This window comes from Felis catus, chromosome A3, assembly GCF_018350175.1.
Source record: "Felis catus isolate Fca126 chromosome A3, F.catus_Fca126_mat1.0, whole genome shotgun sequence".
Lineage (NCBI taxonomy): Eukaryota > Metazoa > Chordata > Mammalia > Carnivora > Felidae > Felis > Felis catus.
Genome location: NC_058370.1, coordinates 124514128 through 124536289, shown reverse-complemented (window position 1 = coordinate 124536289; position 22162 = coordinate 124514128). Strand labels below are relative to the sequence as shown.

Here is a 22162-nt window from a genome sequence, read left to right as displayed (position 1 = left end):
CTGCAGCCACAGGCATCCCTGCCCCGAGGGCTGTATGGTCCAGTAGATGCTATTGTGATGAAGGGATCTGTGGGGGGAAAAGATGCCATGTAGGGTTTGTGGCCGGTCTCAGAAGGCAGGATCACGGTGCAGACCTGTGGGACTCTGGAGCAAGGCCATGCCCTCCGGGGTCAAGAACTAAATGCCTTTTGCAAAACAATTTCTGGCATGCTTCTGGGCCCCAGAACTGATGGAATGCCTGAGCACAGGACACCAAGTGACCATGCAGCCCTACTACCTGTCATGAACCGAGTCCTGTCAGAGCCACCATTCATAAGGTGGAACAGACCCCATAACAATCCACGGTGGGATGGAAGAGGTGCGTGTGGCACTAAGTGTGAGCAGCACCAGAGGGCACAGCAAGCGGGGAGCCCAGAAACCCCATGGCCCCTACCGCGGTGCACCAGTGCCCTCCCTCACCAACCGCTCATGGCTGTAGGGAGGGTCCTAAGTGACGCTCAACCCTTGAAGGAAAGACGAAGAGGCCCAAGCTCGCTGCATGGGTAGGTTCCCTTGGTTCTTTGGGTGTAAGCTGAAAATGGATGGTGGCTGCACTCCAACCTCTAAACAATCAGTTTAGAGCATAAAGGAAGTAGCTTTTCATTCATTCATTTTCTCATTTGTACACAAATTTCTTTTTTTAATTAAAAAAAATTTTTTAACATTTATTTATTTTTGAAAAACAGAGAGACAGAGGTGAGTGGGGGAGAGGTAGAGAGAGAGGGAGACACAGAATCTGAAGCAGGCTCCCGGCTCAGCTGTCAGTACAGAGCTTGAGGCAGGGCTCAAACCCACAAGCCACAAGATCATGACCTGAGCCGAAGTCGGACGCTTAACCAACTAGCCACCCAGGCGCCCCCCTACCTTTTTTTTCCTTTTTTTTTTTTTTAAGTTTATTTATTTATTTTGAGAGAGAGAGACAGAAAGAGACAGAGAGAGCATGTGAATAGGAGAGGGACAGAGACAGAGAGAACTCTAAGTAGGCTCTGCACTGATGTGGGGCTTGAACTCATGAGCCGTGAACTCATGACCTGAGCTGAAACCAGGAGTCAGACACTTAACTGACTGAGCCACTCAGGTGCCCCTGTACACAAATTTCATCCATTCATCCTCTCTCTCATAAAACATCTGTGGTTTGGCCCTGGTCCCTCTGCCTCTTCCAGTAGGACTTGACACTTTTATCTGTCTTCTCTCTAGCGCTTCTCCAGCATTCTCTTTACAACAGACCCTTCCCATCAACATTGAAAAATGCTAACGTCTCAGGGCACCTGGGTTGGCTCAGTCCATAAGCGTCTGACTTGGGCTCAGGTCATGATCTTGCAGTTTGTGAGTTCGAGCCCTGTGTGGGGCTCTGGGCTGTCAGCTCAGAGTCCGGAGCCTGCTTTGGATTCTGTCTCCCTCTCTCTCTGCCTGCCCCTCCCCTGCGCTCTCTCTCTCTCTCTCTCTCTCTCTCTCAAAAATAAATAAATACTAAAAAAAAAAAAGAATTAAAAAAAATGCTTGTCTCTTTCATCTTACTTAAACATTCCCAGAAGAAAAAAGAAAACAACAAAAAAGAGAAAACAGAACTCCACTTCTCCCTGTATCTGTTTCCGTCTCTCTTCCCTTCCTTACAGACAGACTTCTTAAAACAATGGACACCTGCTGTCTCAGTTTCTCATCTCCCTGGTGCCCCTCCAGCCAGGCCTCCATGGCTGTCACTCTGTCATTCGGTCATGTTGGTCGTGTCGCTTCTGTGTCCCTGCCACAGCCTGATGCAGGCCACCCTCACCTCCTTCCTGAGCTCTGTGATAGCCTCCCAACTTCTTTTCTTCTTTCTTTCTTTCTTTCTTTCTTTCTTTCTTTCTTTCTTTCTTTCTTCCTCTCTCTTCCTTTTTCTTTCTCTCTTTCTTTTTCTCTCTTTCTTTCCCTCCCTCTTTCTTTCTCTCTCTCTCTCATTCTTTCTCTCTTTCTCTCTCTCTCTTTCTCTCTCTCTCTCTTTCTTTCCTTCTTTCCAACTTCTTTTCAAGTAACAATTTTTGTTCCTTGGATCCATCTGCACATAGTGACCGGGATGATCTTTTAAGAGCATAAACCTCAGTATTTCACACGCTGCATTAGTGTGCCAGAGCTGCTGTTACAAAACACCACAGACCGAGTGGCTTAAACAACAGAAGTGTGTTTTTCTCATAGTCCTGGATCAAGATCTTGGCAGGTTTGGTTTCCAGGGAGGATTGTCCCCTTGACTTGCTGCGTATCTCACGTGGCCTCTCCTCTGGTCATGTGCTCTCGCGGTGTCTCTTCCTCCTCGTATAAGATCACCAGTTCTGTCGGATTGGGGCTCCACCGGAATGACCTCATTCACCCTTAATTACCTCCTCAGGCCCTGTCTCCAAATACAGTCATATTGTGTGGGTAAAGCTGCAACATACAAATTTGCAGGGGAAACAAGTTCAGTCCAGGACAGACCAAAGCGCTCTACACGGTCTAGAAGGTCCCGTGTGGTCTGGCTTTTGCTTGTTCTCCAGTCCTATCTGCTCAGCCGTCCCCCTTTCCCTGTGTATTTCTCAGTTCCTTCTCTAGGACCTTAGTACACACTGTTTCTTCTGCTTGAAATATCCTTCTGCCACCCTTCCCCACCCTTAGCCTATGTAATCTCCTTAGTCCTCAAAGACACTAGCTCGCGTGTCTTCCTCAAGGACTTCCTTCTGACTTGGTCCTGGTGAGGGCCCCCACTTACGTTTTCTCCCTGCACGCCTTGCTTCTCCTGTGGCACTTAGTACCATCGTAATTAAATCTCTGACTGCGTAATTCATTGTTTGATGCCTCTTTCCTTTCTACAGAATCAAAGCTCTGAGAGAGTAGGCAACAGACATGTCCCATTCACTGTCATATCCCCAGCAGCTAGCATAATGCACTGTACCCACGAGGTGCTTAAAAAATAGTCATTCAAGAACTAATTCACAAAAGTTAAAGGTAGACTCCTTATCGGACCTTCAGGTGAAGAGAAGAATCAGCAACATCAGTAATTTTAAAACTCTATTCCTCTGTGAACCTGTGAACCTGTTTCTAGCCAGGAAAGCCAGGCTGATGGGAATTGCATCGTGCTGACCTATTGTGGAAATTGCACACAAGACCCTAGCTAAAATCTCTGTGGTCATTGTTACGTTTCCATCTCTGCCCAAGTTGCCCAGTTATGGGAGATTGTTTTCGAAGATGGCTGAAGCAATTCATTCCACGCTCCTTTCCAATGGCCCAGGACTTCACGGGCCCTTCTAACAAGAGTGTCAACCTGTCCTCCCCTTAACTCTGGACTGGCCTTATGACTTGCTTTGGCCAATAGAACTGGGCAGAAGTGATGTTATTGTCGGTCTTGCCTGCAAGAGTCCTTACAGCATCCACTTTGACTCTCCTGGAATGCTGCCCAACCCACCATGTACGGAAGCTGGGTTAGCCTATTGGAGGCTGAGAGACCAAGTGGAGGAGAATCAAGGGGACCCAGCTGACAGCCAGCACCAACTTCCAGACATGTGAGTAGGACCCTCTTAAGCCTACTTCCTGCCCAGCTGATCCTTTACCTGACACTAACTGCCTGAGCAAGCCCAGCAGAGACCAGCAGAGGAACCCATGTGATTGGGAGAACAACAAATCTTTACTGGGTGGCTTATTACCCAGAAATGGCTGAGTGGAACATCAGCCCTCCTGACTTCCACATGTTGATCCCATTTCCTTTTCTCTAAACAGTCATGCCCTCCCTCCTGACTCTCTCACTGTCACACTCAGTGTGAGTCATGAGAACACTCCAGAATGTCACTATTTCCAACTATAAATCCAAAAGCGAAAACAGACAAGATAAGTGATTCACAGCAGCATCTCTATGTGTGTCTTTCACGGAGTCCGGATGAAAGGGCGTTGTCAGGAACCACATTCTTGGAAAGATGGCCACTTTCACTCACCTAGGACGTGGGGCTCCCAAGGTGGAAGCTGGAGGCAGAGTCGTTGTGCCCATTTCACATGCCCTTGGCTACAATTTCTAAACTTGAAATGCAACCTAGGTTTTTTGTCATATGAAAAGGTCTTTCCTGTGACAAAGGTCCATATCTTAGAAACTCTTGTGTGTGTACACACTGGCCTATCCTGTTGGCCAGTGCAACGGTCATTGCAGCATTGCTGGTGTTGAAAAAAAAAATCAACTGATGGGGCTCCTGGGTGGTTCAGCTGGTTGAGCCTCCAATTCTTGATTTTGGCCCAGGTCATGATCCCACGGTCATGGGATTGAGCCCCACGTCCAGCTCTGCCACGAGTGTGGAACCTCTCTCTCTCTCTCTCTCTCTCTCCCTCTGCCCCCCTCCCCTGCTCATGTACACACTCTCTCTCTCTTAAAAAAAAATTCAACGGAATAAATTAAAAAATTTTTGTTTGTTTATTTTGAGAGAGAGATAGAGATGGAGCACAAGCAGGGGAGGGGCAGAGAGAGAGACACACACACACAGGATCTGAAGCTGGCTCCAGGCTCTGAGCCTGATGCAAGGCTTGAACGCAGGAGCTGTGAGATCATGACCTGAGCTGAAGCCGGACGCTTAATCGACTGAGCCACCCAGGCGCCCCTCAACTGAGTAAATTTAAAGATCTAATTTGTTTTTTGGACAGTTCATGAGTTGAGAGGCACCTGGGTGGCTCAGTCGATTGAGCATCCGACTTCGGCTCAGGTCATGATCTCATGGTTCATGAGTTTGAGCTTCACATCAGGCTGGCTGCTGTCAGTGCAGAGCCTGCTTCAGATCCTTTGTCCCCCTCTTTCTCTGCTCCTCCCCTACTCAGGCATGCGTGCATGCTCTCTCTCTCTTTTTCAAAAATAAATAAATATGAAAAAAACCCCAGAGGTGCTTGTGTGGCTCAGTAAGTTTAAGCATCCAACTCTTGGTTTCAGCTCAGGTCATGATCTCATGGTTTGTGGGCTTGAGCCCTGCATCAGGCTCTACACTGACAGTGTGAAGACTGCTTGGGATTCTCTCTCCCTCTCTCTCTGTCCCTCACTTGCTTGTGCTCTCTTTCTCTCAAAATAAATAAATAAACTTAAAAAAACTTTTTTAATATAAAAAAACAAAAACAAAAAACAGTTCACGAATTGGGCGGCATCCCATCTGGCAAACAGGAAACAGCTCTGAAAGGCTGCACAAAAATGAAAGGCTTTTATAGGCATAAGGGGGCAGGAAAAGGAAGTTTCTAGCAAAGAGTGGATTGTTTCGGGCAAGATGACCTCCCTATGGGGGATGGAAAGGGTCTGTGGAGCAGATTACTTCACTAATGCTAACCAGGTAATTTCAGAACAACTTAAAGGTTACATTCCTGGGAGAGGCTGAAACTACATTTAGGTTAGTTGTTAAGTGTTGATGTGCTGACATGAGGCTTAGCACAAGTGACTCCATTTGGGGCTGTTGTCTCTCTCTTTTGAATAATTGTATCAGAAAAACCTTGGAAATAACCCAAATGCCCAAGAACAGAGGATGCATAAATATTCACAAAATGGAATACCACATAGATAATGTGAATGAGCAAGAACTACATGTACTGGGCACCTGCTGGCTCAGTAGGTAAAGCATGTGACTCTTCATCTCAGGGTTGTGAGTTCAAGCCCCACAGTGGGTGTGGAGCCTACTTAAAAAAAAAAAAATCTCAAATCTCAAAAACCATATCATCGAGGAAAAACAGCAAGTTGCAGGAGTGCCTGGGTGGCTCAGTCAGTTAAGCGTCTGACTCTCGATTTTGGCTCAGGTCACGATTTCGCAGTTTGTGGGATCGAGCCCCACGTCAGGCTCTGTGCCGACAGGATGGAGCCTGCTTGGAATTCTCTCTGTGCCGCTCTCCCCGACTCTCTCTCCCTCTCTCTCAAAATAAATAAACTTAAAAAACACAAAAACCTCAGCAAGTTGCAGAAGTTATGCAAAGTACGACATTATTTGTATAAAAGCTTAAAACATGTGAAACACTCCCATATATCTTTAGGACACATTCACGTGTAATAAACGAATAAATATATTCACGGAGATACTAAACAACATATATGAGAGTGGGAGGCTATGGAGCAGGATTGGGGAGGGGTGCACAGTAGTTTCTTCTGTACCAAAATGATTTAAAACGTATGTGGGAAATACAAAGATTGGCAAGGCTGGGTGGCAGGTATTCGTCTTTATATTTTTCTTATGCTTGAACCATTATGCAATAAAAATATAAAAGCCTCCGTCCTTCACTCTCCTGACCAGCCGGTTCTATCTTTACCGTAGTCTGATCTCTTCCACATGGGCTTCCCGGCAGCACTCCTGCCACCACGTGGGGTAAAGTAATACAGCATAAAGAGGCCCATGGCAGGCTTAGTTTTATTTTATGACAATAGAGCTTTAAGTCAGGGCAAGTTTCAGAGAGAAAGAGAATTGCCTCCAGGGAGGGCTGTTTTCCCAGTGTGGGCTCAAGAAATGTTTAGAGAAGGGTGACTGGTTTGGGCAGGACTTCCTGTCCCAGCCATGCTCTGCGAGTCCTGCCAGCCTCTCATGAGCCATGGCAGCCACGGGATGTAAAGTACAAGGTCAAAGCTTGATGGAGACATCAGGAAGTGTCTACTTGAGCAGACACTGCCTGGGTGGAGAAGCTCTTCCAGAGGCCTGCTTCTGGAAGGGAGGGCGTGGGTCACTGAGGAGGGAAAGGAGGATGAGGGGACATTTGGGAAACATACTTCGGGGAAGGGAGTGAACAAAATGGTATTTGCAGCCCAAGAGTTCCAGAGCCACTTCTGTGTGTGGTCTGGGCAACAGTAAAACCCTTGACCTGGACGAGCCTAGAAATAGCAATGAGTTTTCATGCTCCTCTAAACCACTGTGGTAGCTGGTAGCTGGCCACCAGCACAGACTGCTCGATGGAATTTGGTTTTGACATTTACTGGCAGTGCAACCCCAGGCAGGTTATCTAAACTCTCTAATCTCTGTTTCCTTATCTCGACGTGGTGGGGATAATAATAGTGCAACACAAATAAAACTGGCTGGCTCAGTTCTAGCTCAGTTCTGGGTTGCTTCTAGAAGATACATAGTTCCCGCTCAAAAATTTTTTTGAAAAGTAATGTAAATATGTATATAAGTCTCCCAAAGTGACAAAGGGGAGCTATAGTACAAAACATGTAATTAGAAATTCCTAAACATCTTCTTTACCCAGCAAATTCCCCGGAGCCCTGTCCTCATGGCTGCCTCTCCCCAAATTCTCTCTCATCTCCACTTCTCTCTTGACCACTTCTTTGGCCTTTTGGACAACTTGCTTTTTTTTCTGAGAGAAGCTTCCGGGCCTTCAAAAATATAAGTCAACTCAGACTTTCAGTCCTTTTGATTCTCCTTCCCGCTAATGATCATAGGAAAGAGCCTGTGGTCCAGCAGGCAAACCCAGAATCCTCTAGAAAGGGGCGAGTGGGAGGTGCCAACTGAATAGGCTGTGAATATTGATGCCTTTTGTCCCTGTCACAATAGCATCTTGCTCGGGCTTGTCGTAAGATTAGATGAAATAATGCACGTCAAGAATTTAACAGTAACCGATGCAAAGTCCCCAAACCGTTCGTTATGATACCGACTGTTATAGTCACCATTGGCGTCATTATTCCTAGGGACTTCTTTACTTTGTTTAAATTTCAAGAACATGGGGCAAAAGTTCAAAAGGAAGTTCTGAGTTCAACTGTGGTCAAGAGGTTGCGGGGCATTCCCCATGTGAGATGTGCCCCTACAAGCACCTCTCCTTGTGCACCCCTCCACAAGCACCGGGGACATTGCTGTAGTTGATTCAGAGATGGGAGGGACTGTTGGGCAGTCCTCTCATGACTCTGGGAGCCCACCGAAGGGCCCTGACCTTCCCCAGGCCTCCCCTTAGGTGCTGTCCAGAATCCAGGGTGTTCCACATTCTCTGCTCCCTATGGCCTCCCCAGGGCAGCTCACAATCCACTCCACCTGGAATACCTTGGTGGCGGTGCCTCTGCAGAGGGGCCTCATCCTGCGGCCATCTGACTGTCCTGTCCTGAAGAACTGGCAGGCCTGCAAGGGCAAGGTGAGACCATCCCTGGAGTAGTGACCTGACCTCAGGAATGTCCCTTAAGAAGGGCCTCAGCAGAGCACTGTGTGTCAGAGCCAGGCTCCCAGGAAGGCAGCCAGAGCCTGCGGAGATGGGTTATAGGGACCAGAACTACATAGATACGAGCAGACTTGGAGAGGGAGTCATTTTCCAAGAACTGAAGGGCTGTCCTATGACAAGGGAGCAGATCCTGTGTTACCTTAGACACAGCTTCCGGGAGCTACGAGAGGGGTCTTCTCCCCTCAGGGCAGTCTAAGTGAGGAATTGTTGTTCTCCTGCCCTGTCAGTGGGGGACTGTGTGTGCACGTGCTCATGGGAGGGGGCGGGACAAGCAGAAGCTGGATGACCCCTCAGGAAGGTCAGCTAACGGTTTTCCAATACATAGCATGTGTCAGGCACCATGCACCCCAATGTCTATAGCAGTGCTATCAACAATAGCCAAATGTCCATCAGCTGATGAATGGATAAAGAAGATGTGGTGCATAAATACAAATACATTACTTGGCCATCAAAGAGAATAAAATCTTGCCATTTCCAACAACAAGGATGGAACTGGAGGGTATTATGCTAAGTGCAATAAGTCAGTCAGAGAAAGACAGATATCATATGCTTATATGCTTTCACTCATATGTGGAATTTGAGAAACTGAACAGATGAACATAGGGGAAGGGACAGAAAAATAAGATAAAAACAGAGAGGGAGGCAAACCATGAGAGACTCTTCGATACAGAGAACAAACTGAGGGTTGCTGGAGGGGCGTTAAATGGGTGACAAGCATTAAGGAGGGCACTTTTTGGGATGAGCACTTGGGTGTTCTATGTAGCAGATGAATCATTGGGTTCTACTCCTGAAGCCAAGACTACACTGTATGTTAACCAATTCAAAAATAAATTATAAACAAATAAAATAAATAAAATTTAAAAAATACTTTATGTGGCTGAGACTGTTGGTCAGGAGTCCAGTTCTCTTCCATATGGATTTGTCTACATGGAAGATTGAATATCCTGAAAACAGGGCAGCCAGGTTCCAAGAAGAAGCTTCCAAGAAGAAGCAAGCCCCAGTGTAAAATCACTCACCAAGCTGCAACCTGCATCATTCTTGCTGATGTCCCATTGGCTTAATCTAGTCACATGGCCAAACTCAGCTTCCTCATGGGAGGGGACCATACAAGCAGATGACCACTAGGGGGTGTGGTTCATAGAAGGCCGCCAAAGTGCCAACATACCACTTAGTTCAAGCCTTCTCTGAACTCCTCAGGCCCCTCCCCTGTGCCCAGTTGTTGTAGCACTTACCACACTAGACTGATTGTTGTACTGTATTGCCACTCATATTTATGGACTGGAGCTCCTTTGAGAACAGGCAATCTACCTGATTCCTCCTGTATCCCACTGGTGGCACCCAGTATGTTTGCAGAATAAATGATCGAATGAGAGTGGCGGCTGCCATTACTTCATAGCTGCCAGATTCAGGCCCTGCCTCTACCTCTTAGAGACATCGGAGGTTCAACAGCTGTAAGATGTCACATATGCTAAGTCCCTAAGTAAGCTCCATAAAGCATGGCAGCTATGTCCTAAACCAAGATCCTGGCACACAGGAAGCAACTAACACATGTCAGTGGAATTAATGAAGGAGTGAATGAGGGACTGAACTTTGTAGGTGTATCACTGAGATTTCCAAACTATAGATGGATCAACTTCTTTCTTCAGCTTATGTTATGACCAAGCTGAGTAGCAATCACACAACTCCACACTTCAAAGATGAAGCAGTTCCAAGAGAGTTGTCTAAAAGAGAGATTTTTCTCATGCTCTCCTTTTTTTTAAAGTTTATTTATTTATTTTGAGAGAGAGAGAGCGAGCAGGAGCAGGGGAGGGGCAGAGAGAGAGGAGAGACAGAATCCCAGGCAACCTCCAGGCTGTCAGGGCAGAGCCTGATGTGGGGCTCAATCTCATGAACCCTGAGATTGTGACCTGAGCCAAAATCAAGAGCCATACCCTTAACCGACTGAGCCTCCTGGGCACCCCTCCATGCTCTCCTTTCTGATTGAGGATCCTCAAGAGGAACAGCTTTGTTTGTGGCTGGAGAGGAAGCAGAGGCCCAGGGATGGCGGGATGAAACATATCCATCACTGCCTCCTCACGATTGTATTGTCTGCTCCCCAGAGTCTGGTTCTGAGCAGGGGCTCCTAATATAGGCTCTGTCTCATGCTATAAATAGCCGCAGGCACATCTTCACTGGAGCCACGCCAGAGTGTGGAAAGCCATTGTGAACTGAACTCCTCCCTATTGCAAAATTCTGACATCATAAGATAACACAAGAAGTGAATCATCTCTGTATAAATACTTTGATTAGATCATTTGCTTTCAAGACTGGAAACAGGGAAGAGAAAAAACTTGGTGTTATTGTCCTCTGGATGTTACAAAAGGGTAACATTCCCTCCTCCCCCAACTGAATGCTAATTACCCCTCAGTTGTGAAAGCAACTTATTCTTCTTTAAAAAAAATTTTTTAATGTTTATTTTTGAGGGAGATAGAGTATGACTGGGGGACGGGCAGAGAGAGAGAGAGGGAGACACAGAATCTGAAGCAGGCTCCAGGCTCTGAGCTGTCAGCACAGAGCCCTATGCAGGGCTTGAACCTATGAGCCCTGAGATGACTTCACCCGAAGTCAGATGATGCTTAACTGACTGAGCCACCCAGGCGCCCCGTAGAATAACTTATTCTTTTTTTTTTTTAATTTGTTTTTAATGTTTATTTATTTTTGAGACAGAGAGAGACAGAGCATGAATGGGGGAGGGTCACAGAGAGGGAGACACAGAATCAGAAGCAGGCTCAGCGTGGAGCCTGATGGATGTGGAGCTCGGTCCCACGACCCTGGGATCGTAACCTGAGCTGAGATCAAGAGTCAGATGCTTAACCGACTGAGCCACCCAGGTGCTCCTAGAATAACTTATTATTAAAAAAAAATTTTTTTATGTCTTTATTTTATTTTGAGAGACAGAGTGCAAGTGTGGGGGGGAGAGGCAGAGAGAGAGGGAGACACAGAGTCTGAAGCAGACTCCAGGCTCTGAGCTGTCAGCATAGAGTCCAGCCTGGGGCTCAAACTCACAGACTGTGAGATCATGACTTGAGCTGAAGCTGGATGCTTTAACCGACTGAGCCACCCAGGCTTCCCTAGAATAACTATTCTTATGTAAGACCACATTTCCCTAGATTCTATACTTTGGCATATTTTGTCATTTTGACCTCAGTTTAAGCAATTCAAAGAAAAGGTCTTGGATCATAAAATTAAATAAAAATGAGTTTTTGCTTTATACATTTTTTTCCACTTTATGAAAGGATTAATGATATTATTTTCTTTAGGTGAGCTCCTTTGATTCATTAAAAATGAAATGTATCTAGTCGGGACTCACAAACTGGTTCTGGCCAAATCCAGCCTGCTTTGCTTGGGCCTTTTCTGGGCAATGCAGTGGTTTGCTTTTCAATTCTGGACTTTGATAACTTAGTACAGCACGTTCTCCCCAGGCCCCACCACTGCCCAGTGTCTTACACACAGTTATGTGACCTGCTGGACCCCTGTGGACACCTGACTTTCCAGTCTTGCAGTTTTGCATCTCATGGGGAAACTGAGACCCAGAAAGGAGGGTCTGCCCCAAAGCTGAGCAGCTAGGAACTGGGAGCCGGGAAAAGCAGGTCTCCAGCCTCCTGGTGTGAGGCTCCCCTCCCTTTGGTTTACTGAGCCGCCACACCACTTTTCCTATAGGTTTTGCTAAAGTAACAATGTATGTATGTGCTTTTGCTAATGTAACAATGTATGTGCCCTCCCAGCATAGGCCGTAGACCTGGCCAGCATTTGCCAGGGTGGATTTTGTCATGTGGGCAGTAGATAATGGCAAGTTCTCCTGACCTTCCTCCTTCCTTTCTGCCCTCCCTTTTTCAGGGTGAGGCAAACCTCACAATGCTGTTACTATCAGGCAAATCTCATGCATAGAAGGAGGAACATGTTTCTACTTGTCCTGTTGCTACTTCCCCCTTCTCCTCAAATGGCTCTGATTAGAAACTTTGTCCGCACAATAGTTACACAGTCAATGTTTTAGCTGGTGCAAAGAGGTATTTCTTCTGGAAAAATCCTACTTGGTTGTCAAGGCCCTGCTCAAATGTGACTTCCTGTGTGAAGTCACCTCCACCTTTCATTTAGGTATTAGTGATGTCTCAACCCCCAGTGGGGTGTGTGTGTATCTTTACATGTTGGTTCTGTGCCCTACTTATCCTTTGTGTCCTTCCTTACCCTTCTGTAGTCCCCTCTTCAATCCATGCTTGCTGAATTGAACTGAGAGGATTGAGGTTTGATAGGAGAGTTCCAGAGAATAATCTACAGCCTCTATTTTACTACCAAAATTGGAAAAGAACTAGATGTTGATTCTCTTTGTTGGAAAGGAAAATATGTCATCATGCAGAAAGGCCAAACAGCTCTATTGTTCAAGAAAACACCTCCCAGTGTTGGGATGAGAGTTGGACACATTAGGGAGGGGGCTGCTGATTTACAGGGGGTAGATGAAAGGCACTGGGGGTGCCTGGCCTGGAGAGCAGTGACAGAGAGGGGGACAGGGAGGCTCCAGATTGTCCCAACCACAGTGTTCAGCTGCCTGGGCCCTATGAAACAAAACCCAGCAGCGGGTTTAGCACAAATAAAAGGAAAGCATACCCATAGGAAGATTAACAGGTTTCAGGGGGCTCATACAAAAGTGACTCCCTGAGATGATGCATGAGGGAGTAGCTAGGGAGACACATGGACTTGTAGACATTTTAGGGCAGAGCCATCCAATACATGTGTAACGTGAGCCACACGTGTCATTTAGAATTTTCTGTGGGGTGCCTGGATGGTTCAGTCAATTAAGCGTCCAACTTCGGCTCCGGTCATGATCTCACGGTTTGTGAGTTTGAGCCCTGCACCGGCCTTGTGCTGACAGCTCGGAGCCTGGAGCCTGCTTTGGATTCTGTGTCTCCCCTCTTTCCACCCCTCCCTCACTTGTGCTCTGTTTCTCTCTCAAAAATAAATAAACATTATGGAGCACCTGGGTGGCTCAGTCGGGTAAGCATCTGACTTCGTCTCAGGTCATGATCCTGAGCTTCGTTGGTTCGGGCCCCGCATCGGGCTCTGTGCTGACAGCTCAGAGCCTGGAGCCTGCTTCAGATTCTGTGTCTGTCTCTCCGCCCTTCCCCTGCTTGCACTCTGTCTGTCTCCCCAAAATAAATAAACATTAAAAAAAATTAGGGGTGCCTGAGTGGCTCAGTCAGTTGGGTGTCTGACTCTTGGTTTCAGCTCAGGTCATAACCTCACGGTTTGTGAGATCGGGCCCCACATTGGGCTCTGCACTGACAGTGCAGGGCCGGCTCGGGATTCTCTCTCTCCTTCTCTCTCTACCTCTCCCTTGCTCGTGCTCTCTGTCTCTTTCTCTCTCAAAATAAATAAATAAATAAATTTAAATAAAAATTTAAAATGCTCTGGTTGTCACATTAAAAAACCATAAAAAAGAGGTAAATTATTTTGAATTATATATCCAAGTATATCCAACATATTAAATCTAATATATTAAAAATATATTCAGTTATCTAAAATATATCATTTCAATATGTAATTAATATAAAAATTATTAATGGACTATTTTACATGTTTTTCAATCTGAGACTTCAAATTCTAGTTTTTATTTTATAGTTACAGCCCATCTTAATTCAGGTGCTAAATTTTCATTGAAAATAGTCTGTATTTAGAGTTTATAAAATTTCCAGTAGGGAAAAGTAGATTCACATAGCTAAGTTGTTTCAAACATATGTAAAAGTTTCCCAGTAGCTGAATTAAATATCAGTTTTATCTTTTTATTTTTTTGTGGTCCATATGAGAATTCACTTAATTCTCTTTTTTCATTATTATTGAGCTATAATTGACACAAAACATTGGGTAAGTTTTAGGTGTACACGTTTAAAGTGTTGATGTGATATACTTCCATATTGCAAAATGATTACCACCATAGCCACACCTCCATCATGTCACATAATTACCATTTCTTTTTTGTGGTGATGGCATTTATTATCTACTCTCTTAGCAACTTTCAAGTATTAATGCTGTATTTTTAACTACAGTTACCACATGCCTTAGATCCCTAGAACTTACTCATCTAGTAACTGGAAGTTTGTACTGTCTGATCAAGATCTACCCGTTTCCTCCACCCTGAATATCAGTTTTTCAATTTCAATTTCAATTAATTTAAATCAGATAACATTAAAAACTTAGCGCAGCAGCATGAGCAGCATTTCAAGTGTCCAACAGCCACATGTGGCCAGTGGTACTGGATCGGACAGTGCAGTTTAAGGGTGATTAGGAGGTGGTCCATTGCCCACTGCCTACTCGCCTTGACCTGGCCCTAGGCTAGACAGATGGGTGTCTTATCAGAGTTCAGTGCCCACATTCTGAAGTTTAACAGTTTAGCTATGGTGGTTCTGTGAGCCCAGCCTTCCCCGTGTTAGGCCTGGGTCACACTGGGTCAGAATCCCAGGGCAGGACTGGGATGTTTTACCCAGTAAAAGCTGTTGCTTTTACCTGAGACATCAGAAAGCGGCTCGAAGGCTCAGCTCTGTAACTCATGGCTGAATGTGCTCAAAAGGACCAGACGGGACCACTTTGGATTTCCCATATTGCAATAGCATGTATAGTTCTAGAAGAGCCTTTCCCTTTTCAGAACTCATTGCACTGAGATGGAAGGTTGACAATTTTCCTAGAGACTTGAAGCTACTCCTCAAGTTGGAAAAAAAATTAAAAAATCAAATGCTGTCAGGAATATCTATGGCATTGTTGATTCCCAGTAAATGTTTGCTGGCAAATAAGCATAACTTCTAATTACACCAGAATATCCAACAACTGCTTTCTTACCTAGGGGGAAAAAAGAAGATGGTTTTTGTGGTTGAAGTTGTTTTACATTTCTGTGTATTACATGTAGGGCAAAAGAGATCCATTTTTTATGTAAATTAGCAAAATTCCATAGCTTTATGTCTCTTTCTTTGAATCTCTTTTAAAGTTTTTTTTTTTAAAGCTTATTTTTAATTCTGTGTGTGTGTGTGTGAGAGAGAGACAGAGAGAGAGAGAGGGAGAGAGAGAGAGAGAGAGAGAGCATGAGCAAGTGCAGGAGAGGGGCAAAGAGAAAGAGAGGATCCCAAGCAGGCTCTGAGAACTCTGTGTGGAGCTCGATGTGGGCGCCATCCCTCGAACCATGAGATCATGACCCGGGCCAAAATCAAGAGTGGGACACTTAACTGACTGAGCCACCTAGGTGCCCTTCTTGGAATCTCCTTCAGAAGTTACTATTTATGGGGCTCCTGGGTGGCTCAGTTGGTTAAGCGGTTAAGTGTCCCACTCTTGATTTAGGCTCAGGTCATGATTCTAGGCTTGCAGGATCGAGACTCATGTGGGGCTCATCAGCGTGGGACAGCATGGAGTCTGCTCAAGATTCTCTCTGTCTCTGTCTGCCTCTTTCCCCCGATCCCTCTCCCCTGCTCACACATGTGCGCTGTCTTTCTCACTCTCTAAAATTAAAAAAAAAAAAAGAGTTTATTTAGGAAGGAATTAATTTCTTTTTTTACATTAAAAATTTATTGTTTGTTTTAGAGAGAGAGAGAGAGAGAGAGCACGTGTGAGCGGGGGAGAGGGGCAGAGGGAGAGAGAGACAATCTTAAGCAGGCTTCATGCTCAGCACAGAGCCAGCCACAGGATGACCTGAACCAAAATCAAAAATTCGATGTTTAACTGACCCAGGCACCCCATGGAAGGAATTAATTTCTTAAGTGTATATGACAATAGTTAATATGTGTGTATAAATATATCTGTGATGAATTCCTAAAGAATCTACTTGTAAAACACATACCATAGATATACACATATATAGTTACTATATACACATGTAAGGTTCTTTAAGGGGGGGAAAAAAACCATTAAGATTGCCACAAGGTGGCACTAAAATCTAATGAACATTCCAGTCTCTGGTCTTGTCTGAGAGCAGTTGGGGGGTGATTTAAAGGATCTGTAGGAAATGCTGGACAAAAAAGAAAACCAAACAAATTAAACTCAAGATTGGAGAAAGATTAACATCTCCCTTTGTCTGAGGGATAATTTCCCTCTCTCACTGGTGTGGTATCTGCCATACAGTGGATCTACATGTTAATAAAACTAATTTTTAAAATGAATTCTTCTTCTGGAGGAATCCTCGCCCTTGCCGGCAATGGGAGTGTCCGGTGAAGGGAGAAGGGAGGCAGGGAGGAGTCTGTTTGACACATCACCTAGTTTGGAAAAGTTTATCTTGTGAGTGGTGGAGTCTTTGAAGTAGTCAGTCTCCACAGAATTTGTCGACGTCTCCGGGACGTAAAAATGAATACCACGAAGAGAAGTAGCTGCAGAGCACGGATTTTTCTATTTGTTTACTTTGGCATATTTACCAACTGAGTATTTTTAGAAATTATTGCGATATTGAAATGCAGGCTTGGAACACTCATATATTATGTCTGAGAATCAGGAAATGAGTGAATTGAATCCTTCTTCCTGATTCTTTGTATTTCAGTTTTCTAAAAAATACATGGCACAAAGCTTTAATTGTTTGATATTTTCTTAATATTTGAAGCTTAAGAGCATAGCCAAGGTTCCCAAGCTATATTAAGACAAAGAAAAGCCATGTAAACAATACAGCTATAAACGGTTTTGACTAAAAGAAGAAAAAATAAGATTTTTTTAATAGGCAAAAGAAAGAAAGGAAGAAGAAAAATTTGCTGATGGGAGCCCTAAACCAATGATCAAAAAACCCCTTCTTTTCTCCCGTGGGATCCTACTGAGCAAAAATTACTTGTTGACAATTTAGTCCCTTAAATCTGGAAAACAAGAACAGTGGAGCTTATCCAGCATGAGGGAAGCCCTTTGGGGCATTTGAATATGTTCCCTATGGGACAGGCTCTAGGGGTTAGGGCACTACTGTCTTATTTGACTTGTTATATCTGTGGTGTTCATGTAGAGACCCAGACCTCAAAATATGAATCATAGGAGAAAATACCACAGCTTGGTGACAGCTGGCTGCATGGGTTCGGTTGGATGGTTGTTAAGGGGGAGCCTGGAGTCTGAGGTAGGAGACCCCCAGAAAGTTCTGAGCATTTGGGTGAATTCTCAATAGTCATTTAGTGATTCTTGCATAGAGCCAGGCATTGTGGTAGGTCTTCAAGATGCTGAGAGAAGATGGAATTTTGGCTCTCTACCAGCTTCCAGTCTTAGACAGGGAGGCAGAAACCTGAGCCATAACTTCGTCCTGATGTGTGGGTCTCTCCTTTGCTGAAAAACCAATAAGCATCCCACTGCCTCTAAAATGGATATGCCCCAATCTGTTCAGTTGGTACTTTAGCCCTCCATGATTAGCCTCCACCTGAGTTTCGACTCTCTCTCTCCATCAAGTGCAGTCGCACTAAGCTAGTCCCTGTTCTTAGAGTATGTCTTCCTCCTTCCTACCTCTCTCCTTTTTCAAGGCTTTGCCTCCTTCGAGGAAGCCCTCCCTCTGTCCCCACCCCTCCCTCTTCTGTCCTGTGAAATTCTTTGCCTTAGGTCCTTTTAGATCAGAGTTTGGGATAGATGAATCAAGTCCTGGTGTGTAGGAGGAGACCTAGCACCCTACCAGAGACGAACTTGCTGGGTCCTCACCTGCAAGTGCTCTGTCCGCCCCTCTCTGTCCCCTGTCTCTGTCTCTGTCTCAGGCCTCATCCTCTTCTTGCCTAATGGGGTGGGAGGTTGTTGGATTTTATTCGTACTGTTTACTTCTGACAGTTCTCAGCCTTACTACCAGGACCCTAATTCATCATGCAACCCCTGGCTGAGGCTGCCTTTTGCTGTCTGGTAACTTCCTCCAAGTGGACATAAAGTCCTGCACCCAGCCTCAATCTTCCTTTTTCACGGGTCTCTCCTTCCCTAATCCTCACCTAGAGATGGGGGTGTGTGTGTAGGGGGTGGGGCAGGAAGAGGGTAGGCGATAGAACTTGAAGAGCCAGAAGCTAGGCCCAGGACCACCCAGCTCACAGTCAGCTTTTGGTCTCTGGGTCCAAACCTAGGGCTGTCCCAGGGAAGAGTACCAGGGTGGGGGGGAGTTGGGAGTGGCGGAGTAGGTGAGGGAAAGGGCCGCTTCTAAGGGAAAAGAAAAAAACCTTGCTCGGAAACAAACGTGTGTGTGTGTGTGTGTGTGTGTGTGAGCGCGCGTGTGTTTATTTAAAAACAAAACCGCTTAAAGGAGCCGCTCCCTCCCCCACAGGGCCGGCCACCGCTGGGAGTTTGCAAGGAAGCGGGACGATTTTGAGCCAACGCCCCACAAAGTGCAGCCTCTCTCGGATCCGCTCGCCCAGGCCCCGCAGGCTCCCGGCCGCCAGCTCCGGGCCCGGGCTGGCTGCGAACAGGACGCGGGAAAGAGGAGGGGGGAACCCTGGTGCGGCCAGAGCCCCGCAGCGACAGCGGAGGCGCAGACTCCCCAGTCGCCGCCTCTCCCAGCCCCGCGGCCTGGGCCGTCAATCAAGCTCGGCCGGCCCCGCCCCTGGGCTGCAGCGGTTGGCCAATCAGAGTCAAGCTCCGCAGCGATGAGCTCAGTCGGCTCGCTTCCCATTGGGCGGCTATATTAAGAAAGTGGCCGAACTCTTTAAATAGCGGGCGCTAGGGCCGCAGCCCGCATCTGCCACCGCAGTCTGCCTGTAGTCAGTGCTCTCTTGTATCCCGGGCGACACCTATAGAAACTGGGGAAGGGACCCGGCCGGCTCCGCTGCTCGAGTCACCGTTTGCGCACAAAGGCACCGACCCCGGGCCCGGGGCGAGAAGAGCGGCCACCGCCCCGGAGCAGCGCGGAGACCCACGGCGCGCCCTATGCCCCCGCGCCCCCGCCACGGCAGCCTGAGCGCACCGAGAGAACGCGCCACCGCGGGGCCCGGGTGCAGCTAGCGACCCTCGCCCCCAGCGCGCAGCCCGAGGTGAGCAGTGAGCGGCGAGCGGGACGGCAGCGAGGCGTTCGCGGGCCCCCTCCTGCTGCCCGGGCCCGGCCCGCTCATGGCGGCCATCCGCAAGAAGCTGGTGGTGGTGGGCGACGGCGCGTGCGGCAAGACGTGCCTGCTGATCGTGTTCAGTAAGGACGAGTTCCCCGAGGTGTACGTGCCCACCGTCTTCGAGAACTATGTGGCCGATATCGAGGTGGACGGCAAGCAGGTGGAGCTGGCGCTGTGGGACACGGCGGGCCAGGAGGACTACGACCGCCTGCGGCCGCTCTCCTACCCAGACACCGATGTGATCCTCATGTGCTTCTCAGTGGACAGCCCCGATTCGCTAGAGAACATCCCCGAGAAGTGGGTGCCCGAGGTGAAGCACTTCTGCCCCAACGTGCCCATCATCCTGGTGGCCAACAAGAAAGACCTGCGCAGCGACGAGCACGTCCGCACGGAGCTGGCCCGCATGAAGCAGGAACCCGTGCGCACGGATGACGGCCGCGCCATGGCCGTGCGCATCCAAGCCTACGACTACCTCGAGTGCTCCGCCAAGACCAAGGAGGGCGTGCGCGAGGTCTTCGAGACCGCCACGCGCGCCGCGCTGCAGAAGCGCTACGGCTCCCAGAACGGCTGCATCAACTGCTGCAAGGTGCTATGAGGGCCGCGCCCGCCCTGCCTGCCCCTGCCGGCGCGGCTCCCCCCTCTCGGGCTCGACCCTCCCCCTCCACACCGAGCCCGAAGAAGGGGAGACCTGCGCCCCCCAAGGACCCCACCGGACTGCCTGACGTCTGCCTTTCGGCCCGGCAGCTGTGACCCGGCGGCTCTGGGATCGCCGTGGGAGGCACCGGGCGCCCCCTTTCCAGTGTCTGTGTGCGTCGGGCTGTGTTGCACAGGCCCGGGCGCCCCGCTGAGTGCCAAGGGTCCCCTGAGCACCCCTTTCTGAAGAGCAGAGCCTCTTCGGAGTGTGTGGCTGTGTGTTTGTTCGATTCCCCCGCCCCACTTTCACCCACCCCCGCCTCTGATCCCGGGAGAAGAGCTTGGCGCCGGGGTGCAGCCGCGCCCCATCAGATGCGCGCCCGGAACCAGCGAGCGCCTGCTGTCCCTTGTCTGTAACATAGACCGCGGGAACTGCGGGAGGGGAGGGCTGGGGAGGATGGGGTGTTATATAAATATAGATATAATTTTATTTTCGAAGGTAGGATGGTGTTATTTAATGGTGGTGGTGGGTGGAGTGACAGGGCGCCAGAACAGCTCCGGCCCACCTTGGGTCGGGCGCCCATCCAAGCATGAACAGGACTTGGCAATCTTTCCAACCCCTGGGGAAGACTTTTGCAACAGCCTTGGGGCTGAGAGGACACAGCTTCCAGACTCACGTCTCCTGCGGGCCAGCCCCAGGCGAACCCTCACTAGCCCTGGGCTGGAGGAGGGAGAGAGGGCTTTGGGTCGTTTTTTTTGCCATAAGCGAACTTTGTGCCTGTCATACAAGTGGAAATTGTTCATTCCAAGAAACTGATGTTATTTGATTTATTTAAAAGCTAAAACTTGCTGGGGTTTTTTTGAAAGAATTCTTTGCACAGTTGTTTTATTGTTTGACACTTAATGCACTTGTCATTTGCATAAGACAGTAGCATTCTGACCACCCTTGTACGCTGTAACCTCATTTACTTCTGATGTTTTTTTTTTTTTTTTAAGATGATGATGACTTTTAAACAAGAGGAAAAAGAAACCACTAATTATTGTTTTAGTTTTCTTGAAAAAAAAAAGTGGCAACACTGTTTTGCGATTTTATTTGTGCAGGTATGCGCACTATTTTGATAAAAGGGCAGTAACAAGTATTGGGACCTATTTAACCCCCCCTCCTTTTTTTTTCTTCACAAGGCAGTCTTTAAAGCTATGTGAAATTTTCTCTGCATCTCTGTACAGAGAATGAACCTACCCCTACCCCTAGTCTCTCCTTTCTCCCCCTCCCTTCCCCACCCAGTGGTACTTCTACTAAATTGTTGTCTTGTTTTTTTATTTTTTAAATAAACTGACAAATGACAAAGTGGTGAGCTTATGATGTTTACATAAAAGTTCTATAAGCTGTGTATACAGTTTTTTTATGTAAAATATTAAAAAGACTATGATGATGACATTTATAAAATGGCTCCTGTGATTTAATAGCGTGTGGGGGCAAGGAGAGACTTCTAGGCAAGATCCTTCTTGCCGCCACTCTTTCCCTCATGGTGTTTGGAGTAAATGAGGCCGAAATCCTTTGGGGATGTGTGGGGGGTTGGGTGGCACGGGAGACCAGTTGCTCCTGTCCCCATCCCAGAGGAAGATGAGTGGGGGACCCAAGCACCCAGTGCCAAAGTCTCTGACTAATGCATACTGTCTGCCTACAACACCGTGTCTAAGTCCGTGGGTTCTTACTCCTTGAAACTTGGAAGGTTGTCATTCGTGCATGTTAAATTAGGTAACCTTTTTGTGTTCGTCACAGATGTGGGGCCGAGGTCTCTAGCTAGGAGGCTGGTTACCGGGTTCCCTTCACATCCTCAAGGGGTTCCACAGTACCCCAGATTGCAGGTTGTTACCTGTAGGTTGTTACCTTTCTAGCTGGAGCTCCTAGGTGGAAGGGGAGAGCCCAAATCAGGACCTGATTCTTCTTTCATCAAACTTTTGTCTCGGTGTGTGCCTATACAGAACCTAGAATGCTGTATTCTAAGTTCAGAGAATGGCCACATCACGGACAGAACACTGGATGTTTGGGGTGGCTGTGATTTAAAGCTGGGGCAGCCACATTGTGAGATTTAATCAGGATGAGCTCCAAATTCAGACACTTAGCCAACTGCAGGGGGTCTCAGCAGCAGCTAGGCAGGGCAGAGTGATACTTGGAGACCACACCAAAATCCTGCTCCAGGCATGATGGCTCAAATCTGCCAGCTCTCAGCAGTTTCTAGGGAATGTGGCTGATAGTGTTCACCTCTCCCAGCTACCTAAGATGTGCGGTTTTTGTTTTGGGAATCTGCACT

At 47.4% G+C, this 22162-nt stretch overlaps 1 protein-coding gene across 1 annotated transcript; it reads left to right on the top strand.

Moving 5' to 3' along the window:
• Positions 1 to 18832: 18832 nt before the first annotated feature.
• RHOB (ras homolog family member B) lies at positions 18833 to 21289 on the top strand. Its single transcript, XM_003984470.4, has one exon. It carries the CDS (start codon positions 19219 to 19221, stop codon positions 19807 to 19809), a length of 591 nt encoding a protein of 196 aa, XP_003984519.1. The 5' UTR covers positions 18833 to 19218; the 3' UTR covers positions 19810 to 21289.
• Positions 21290 to 22162: the final 873 nt, after the last annotated feature.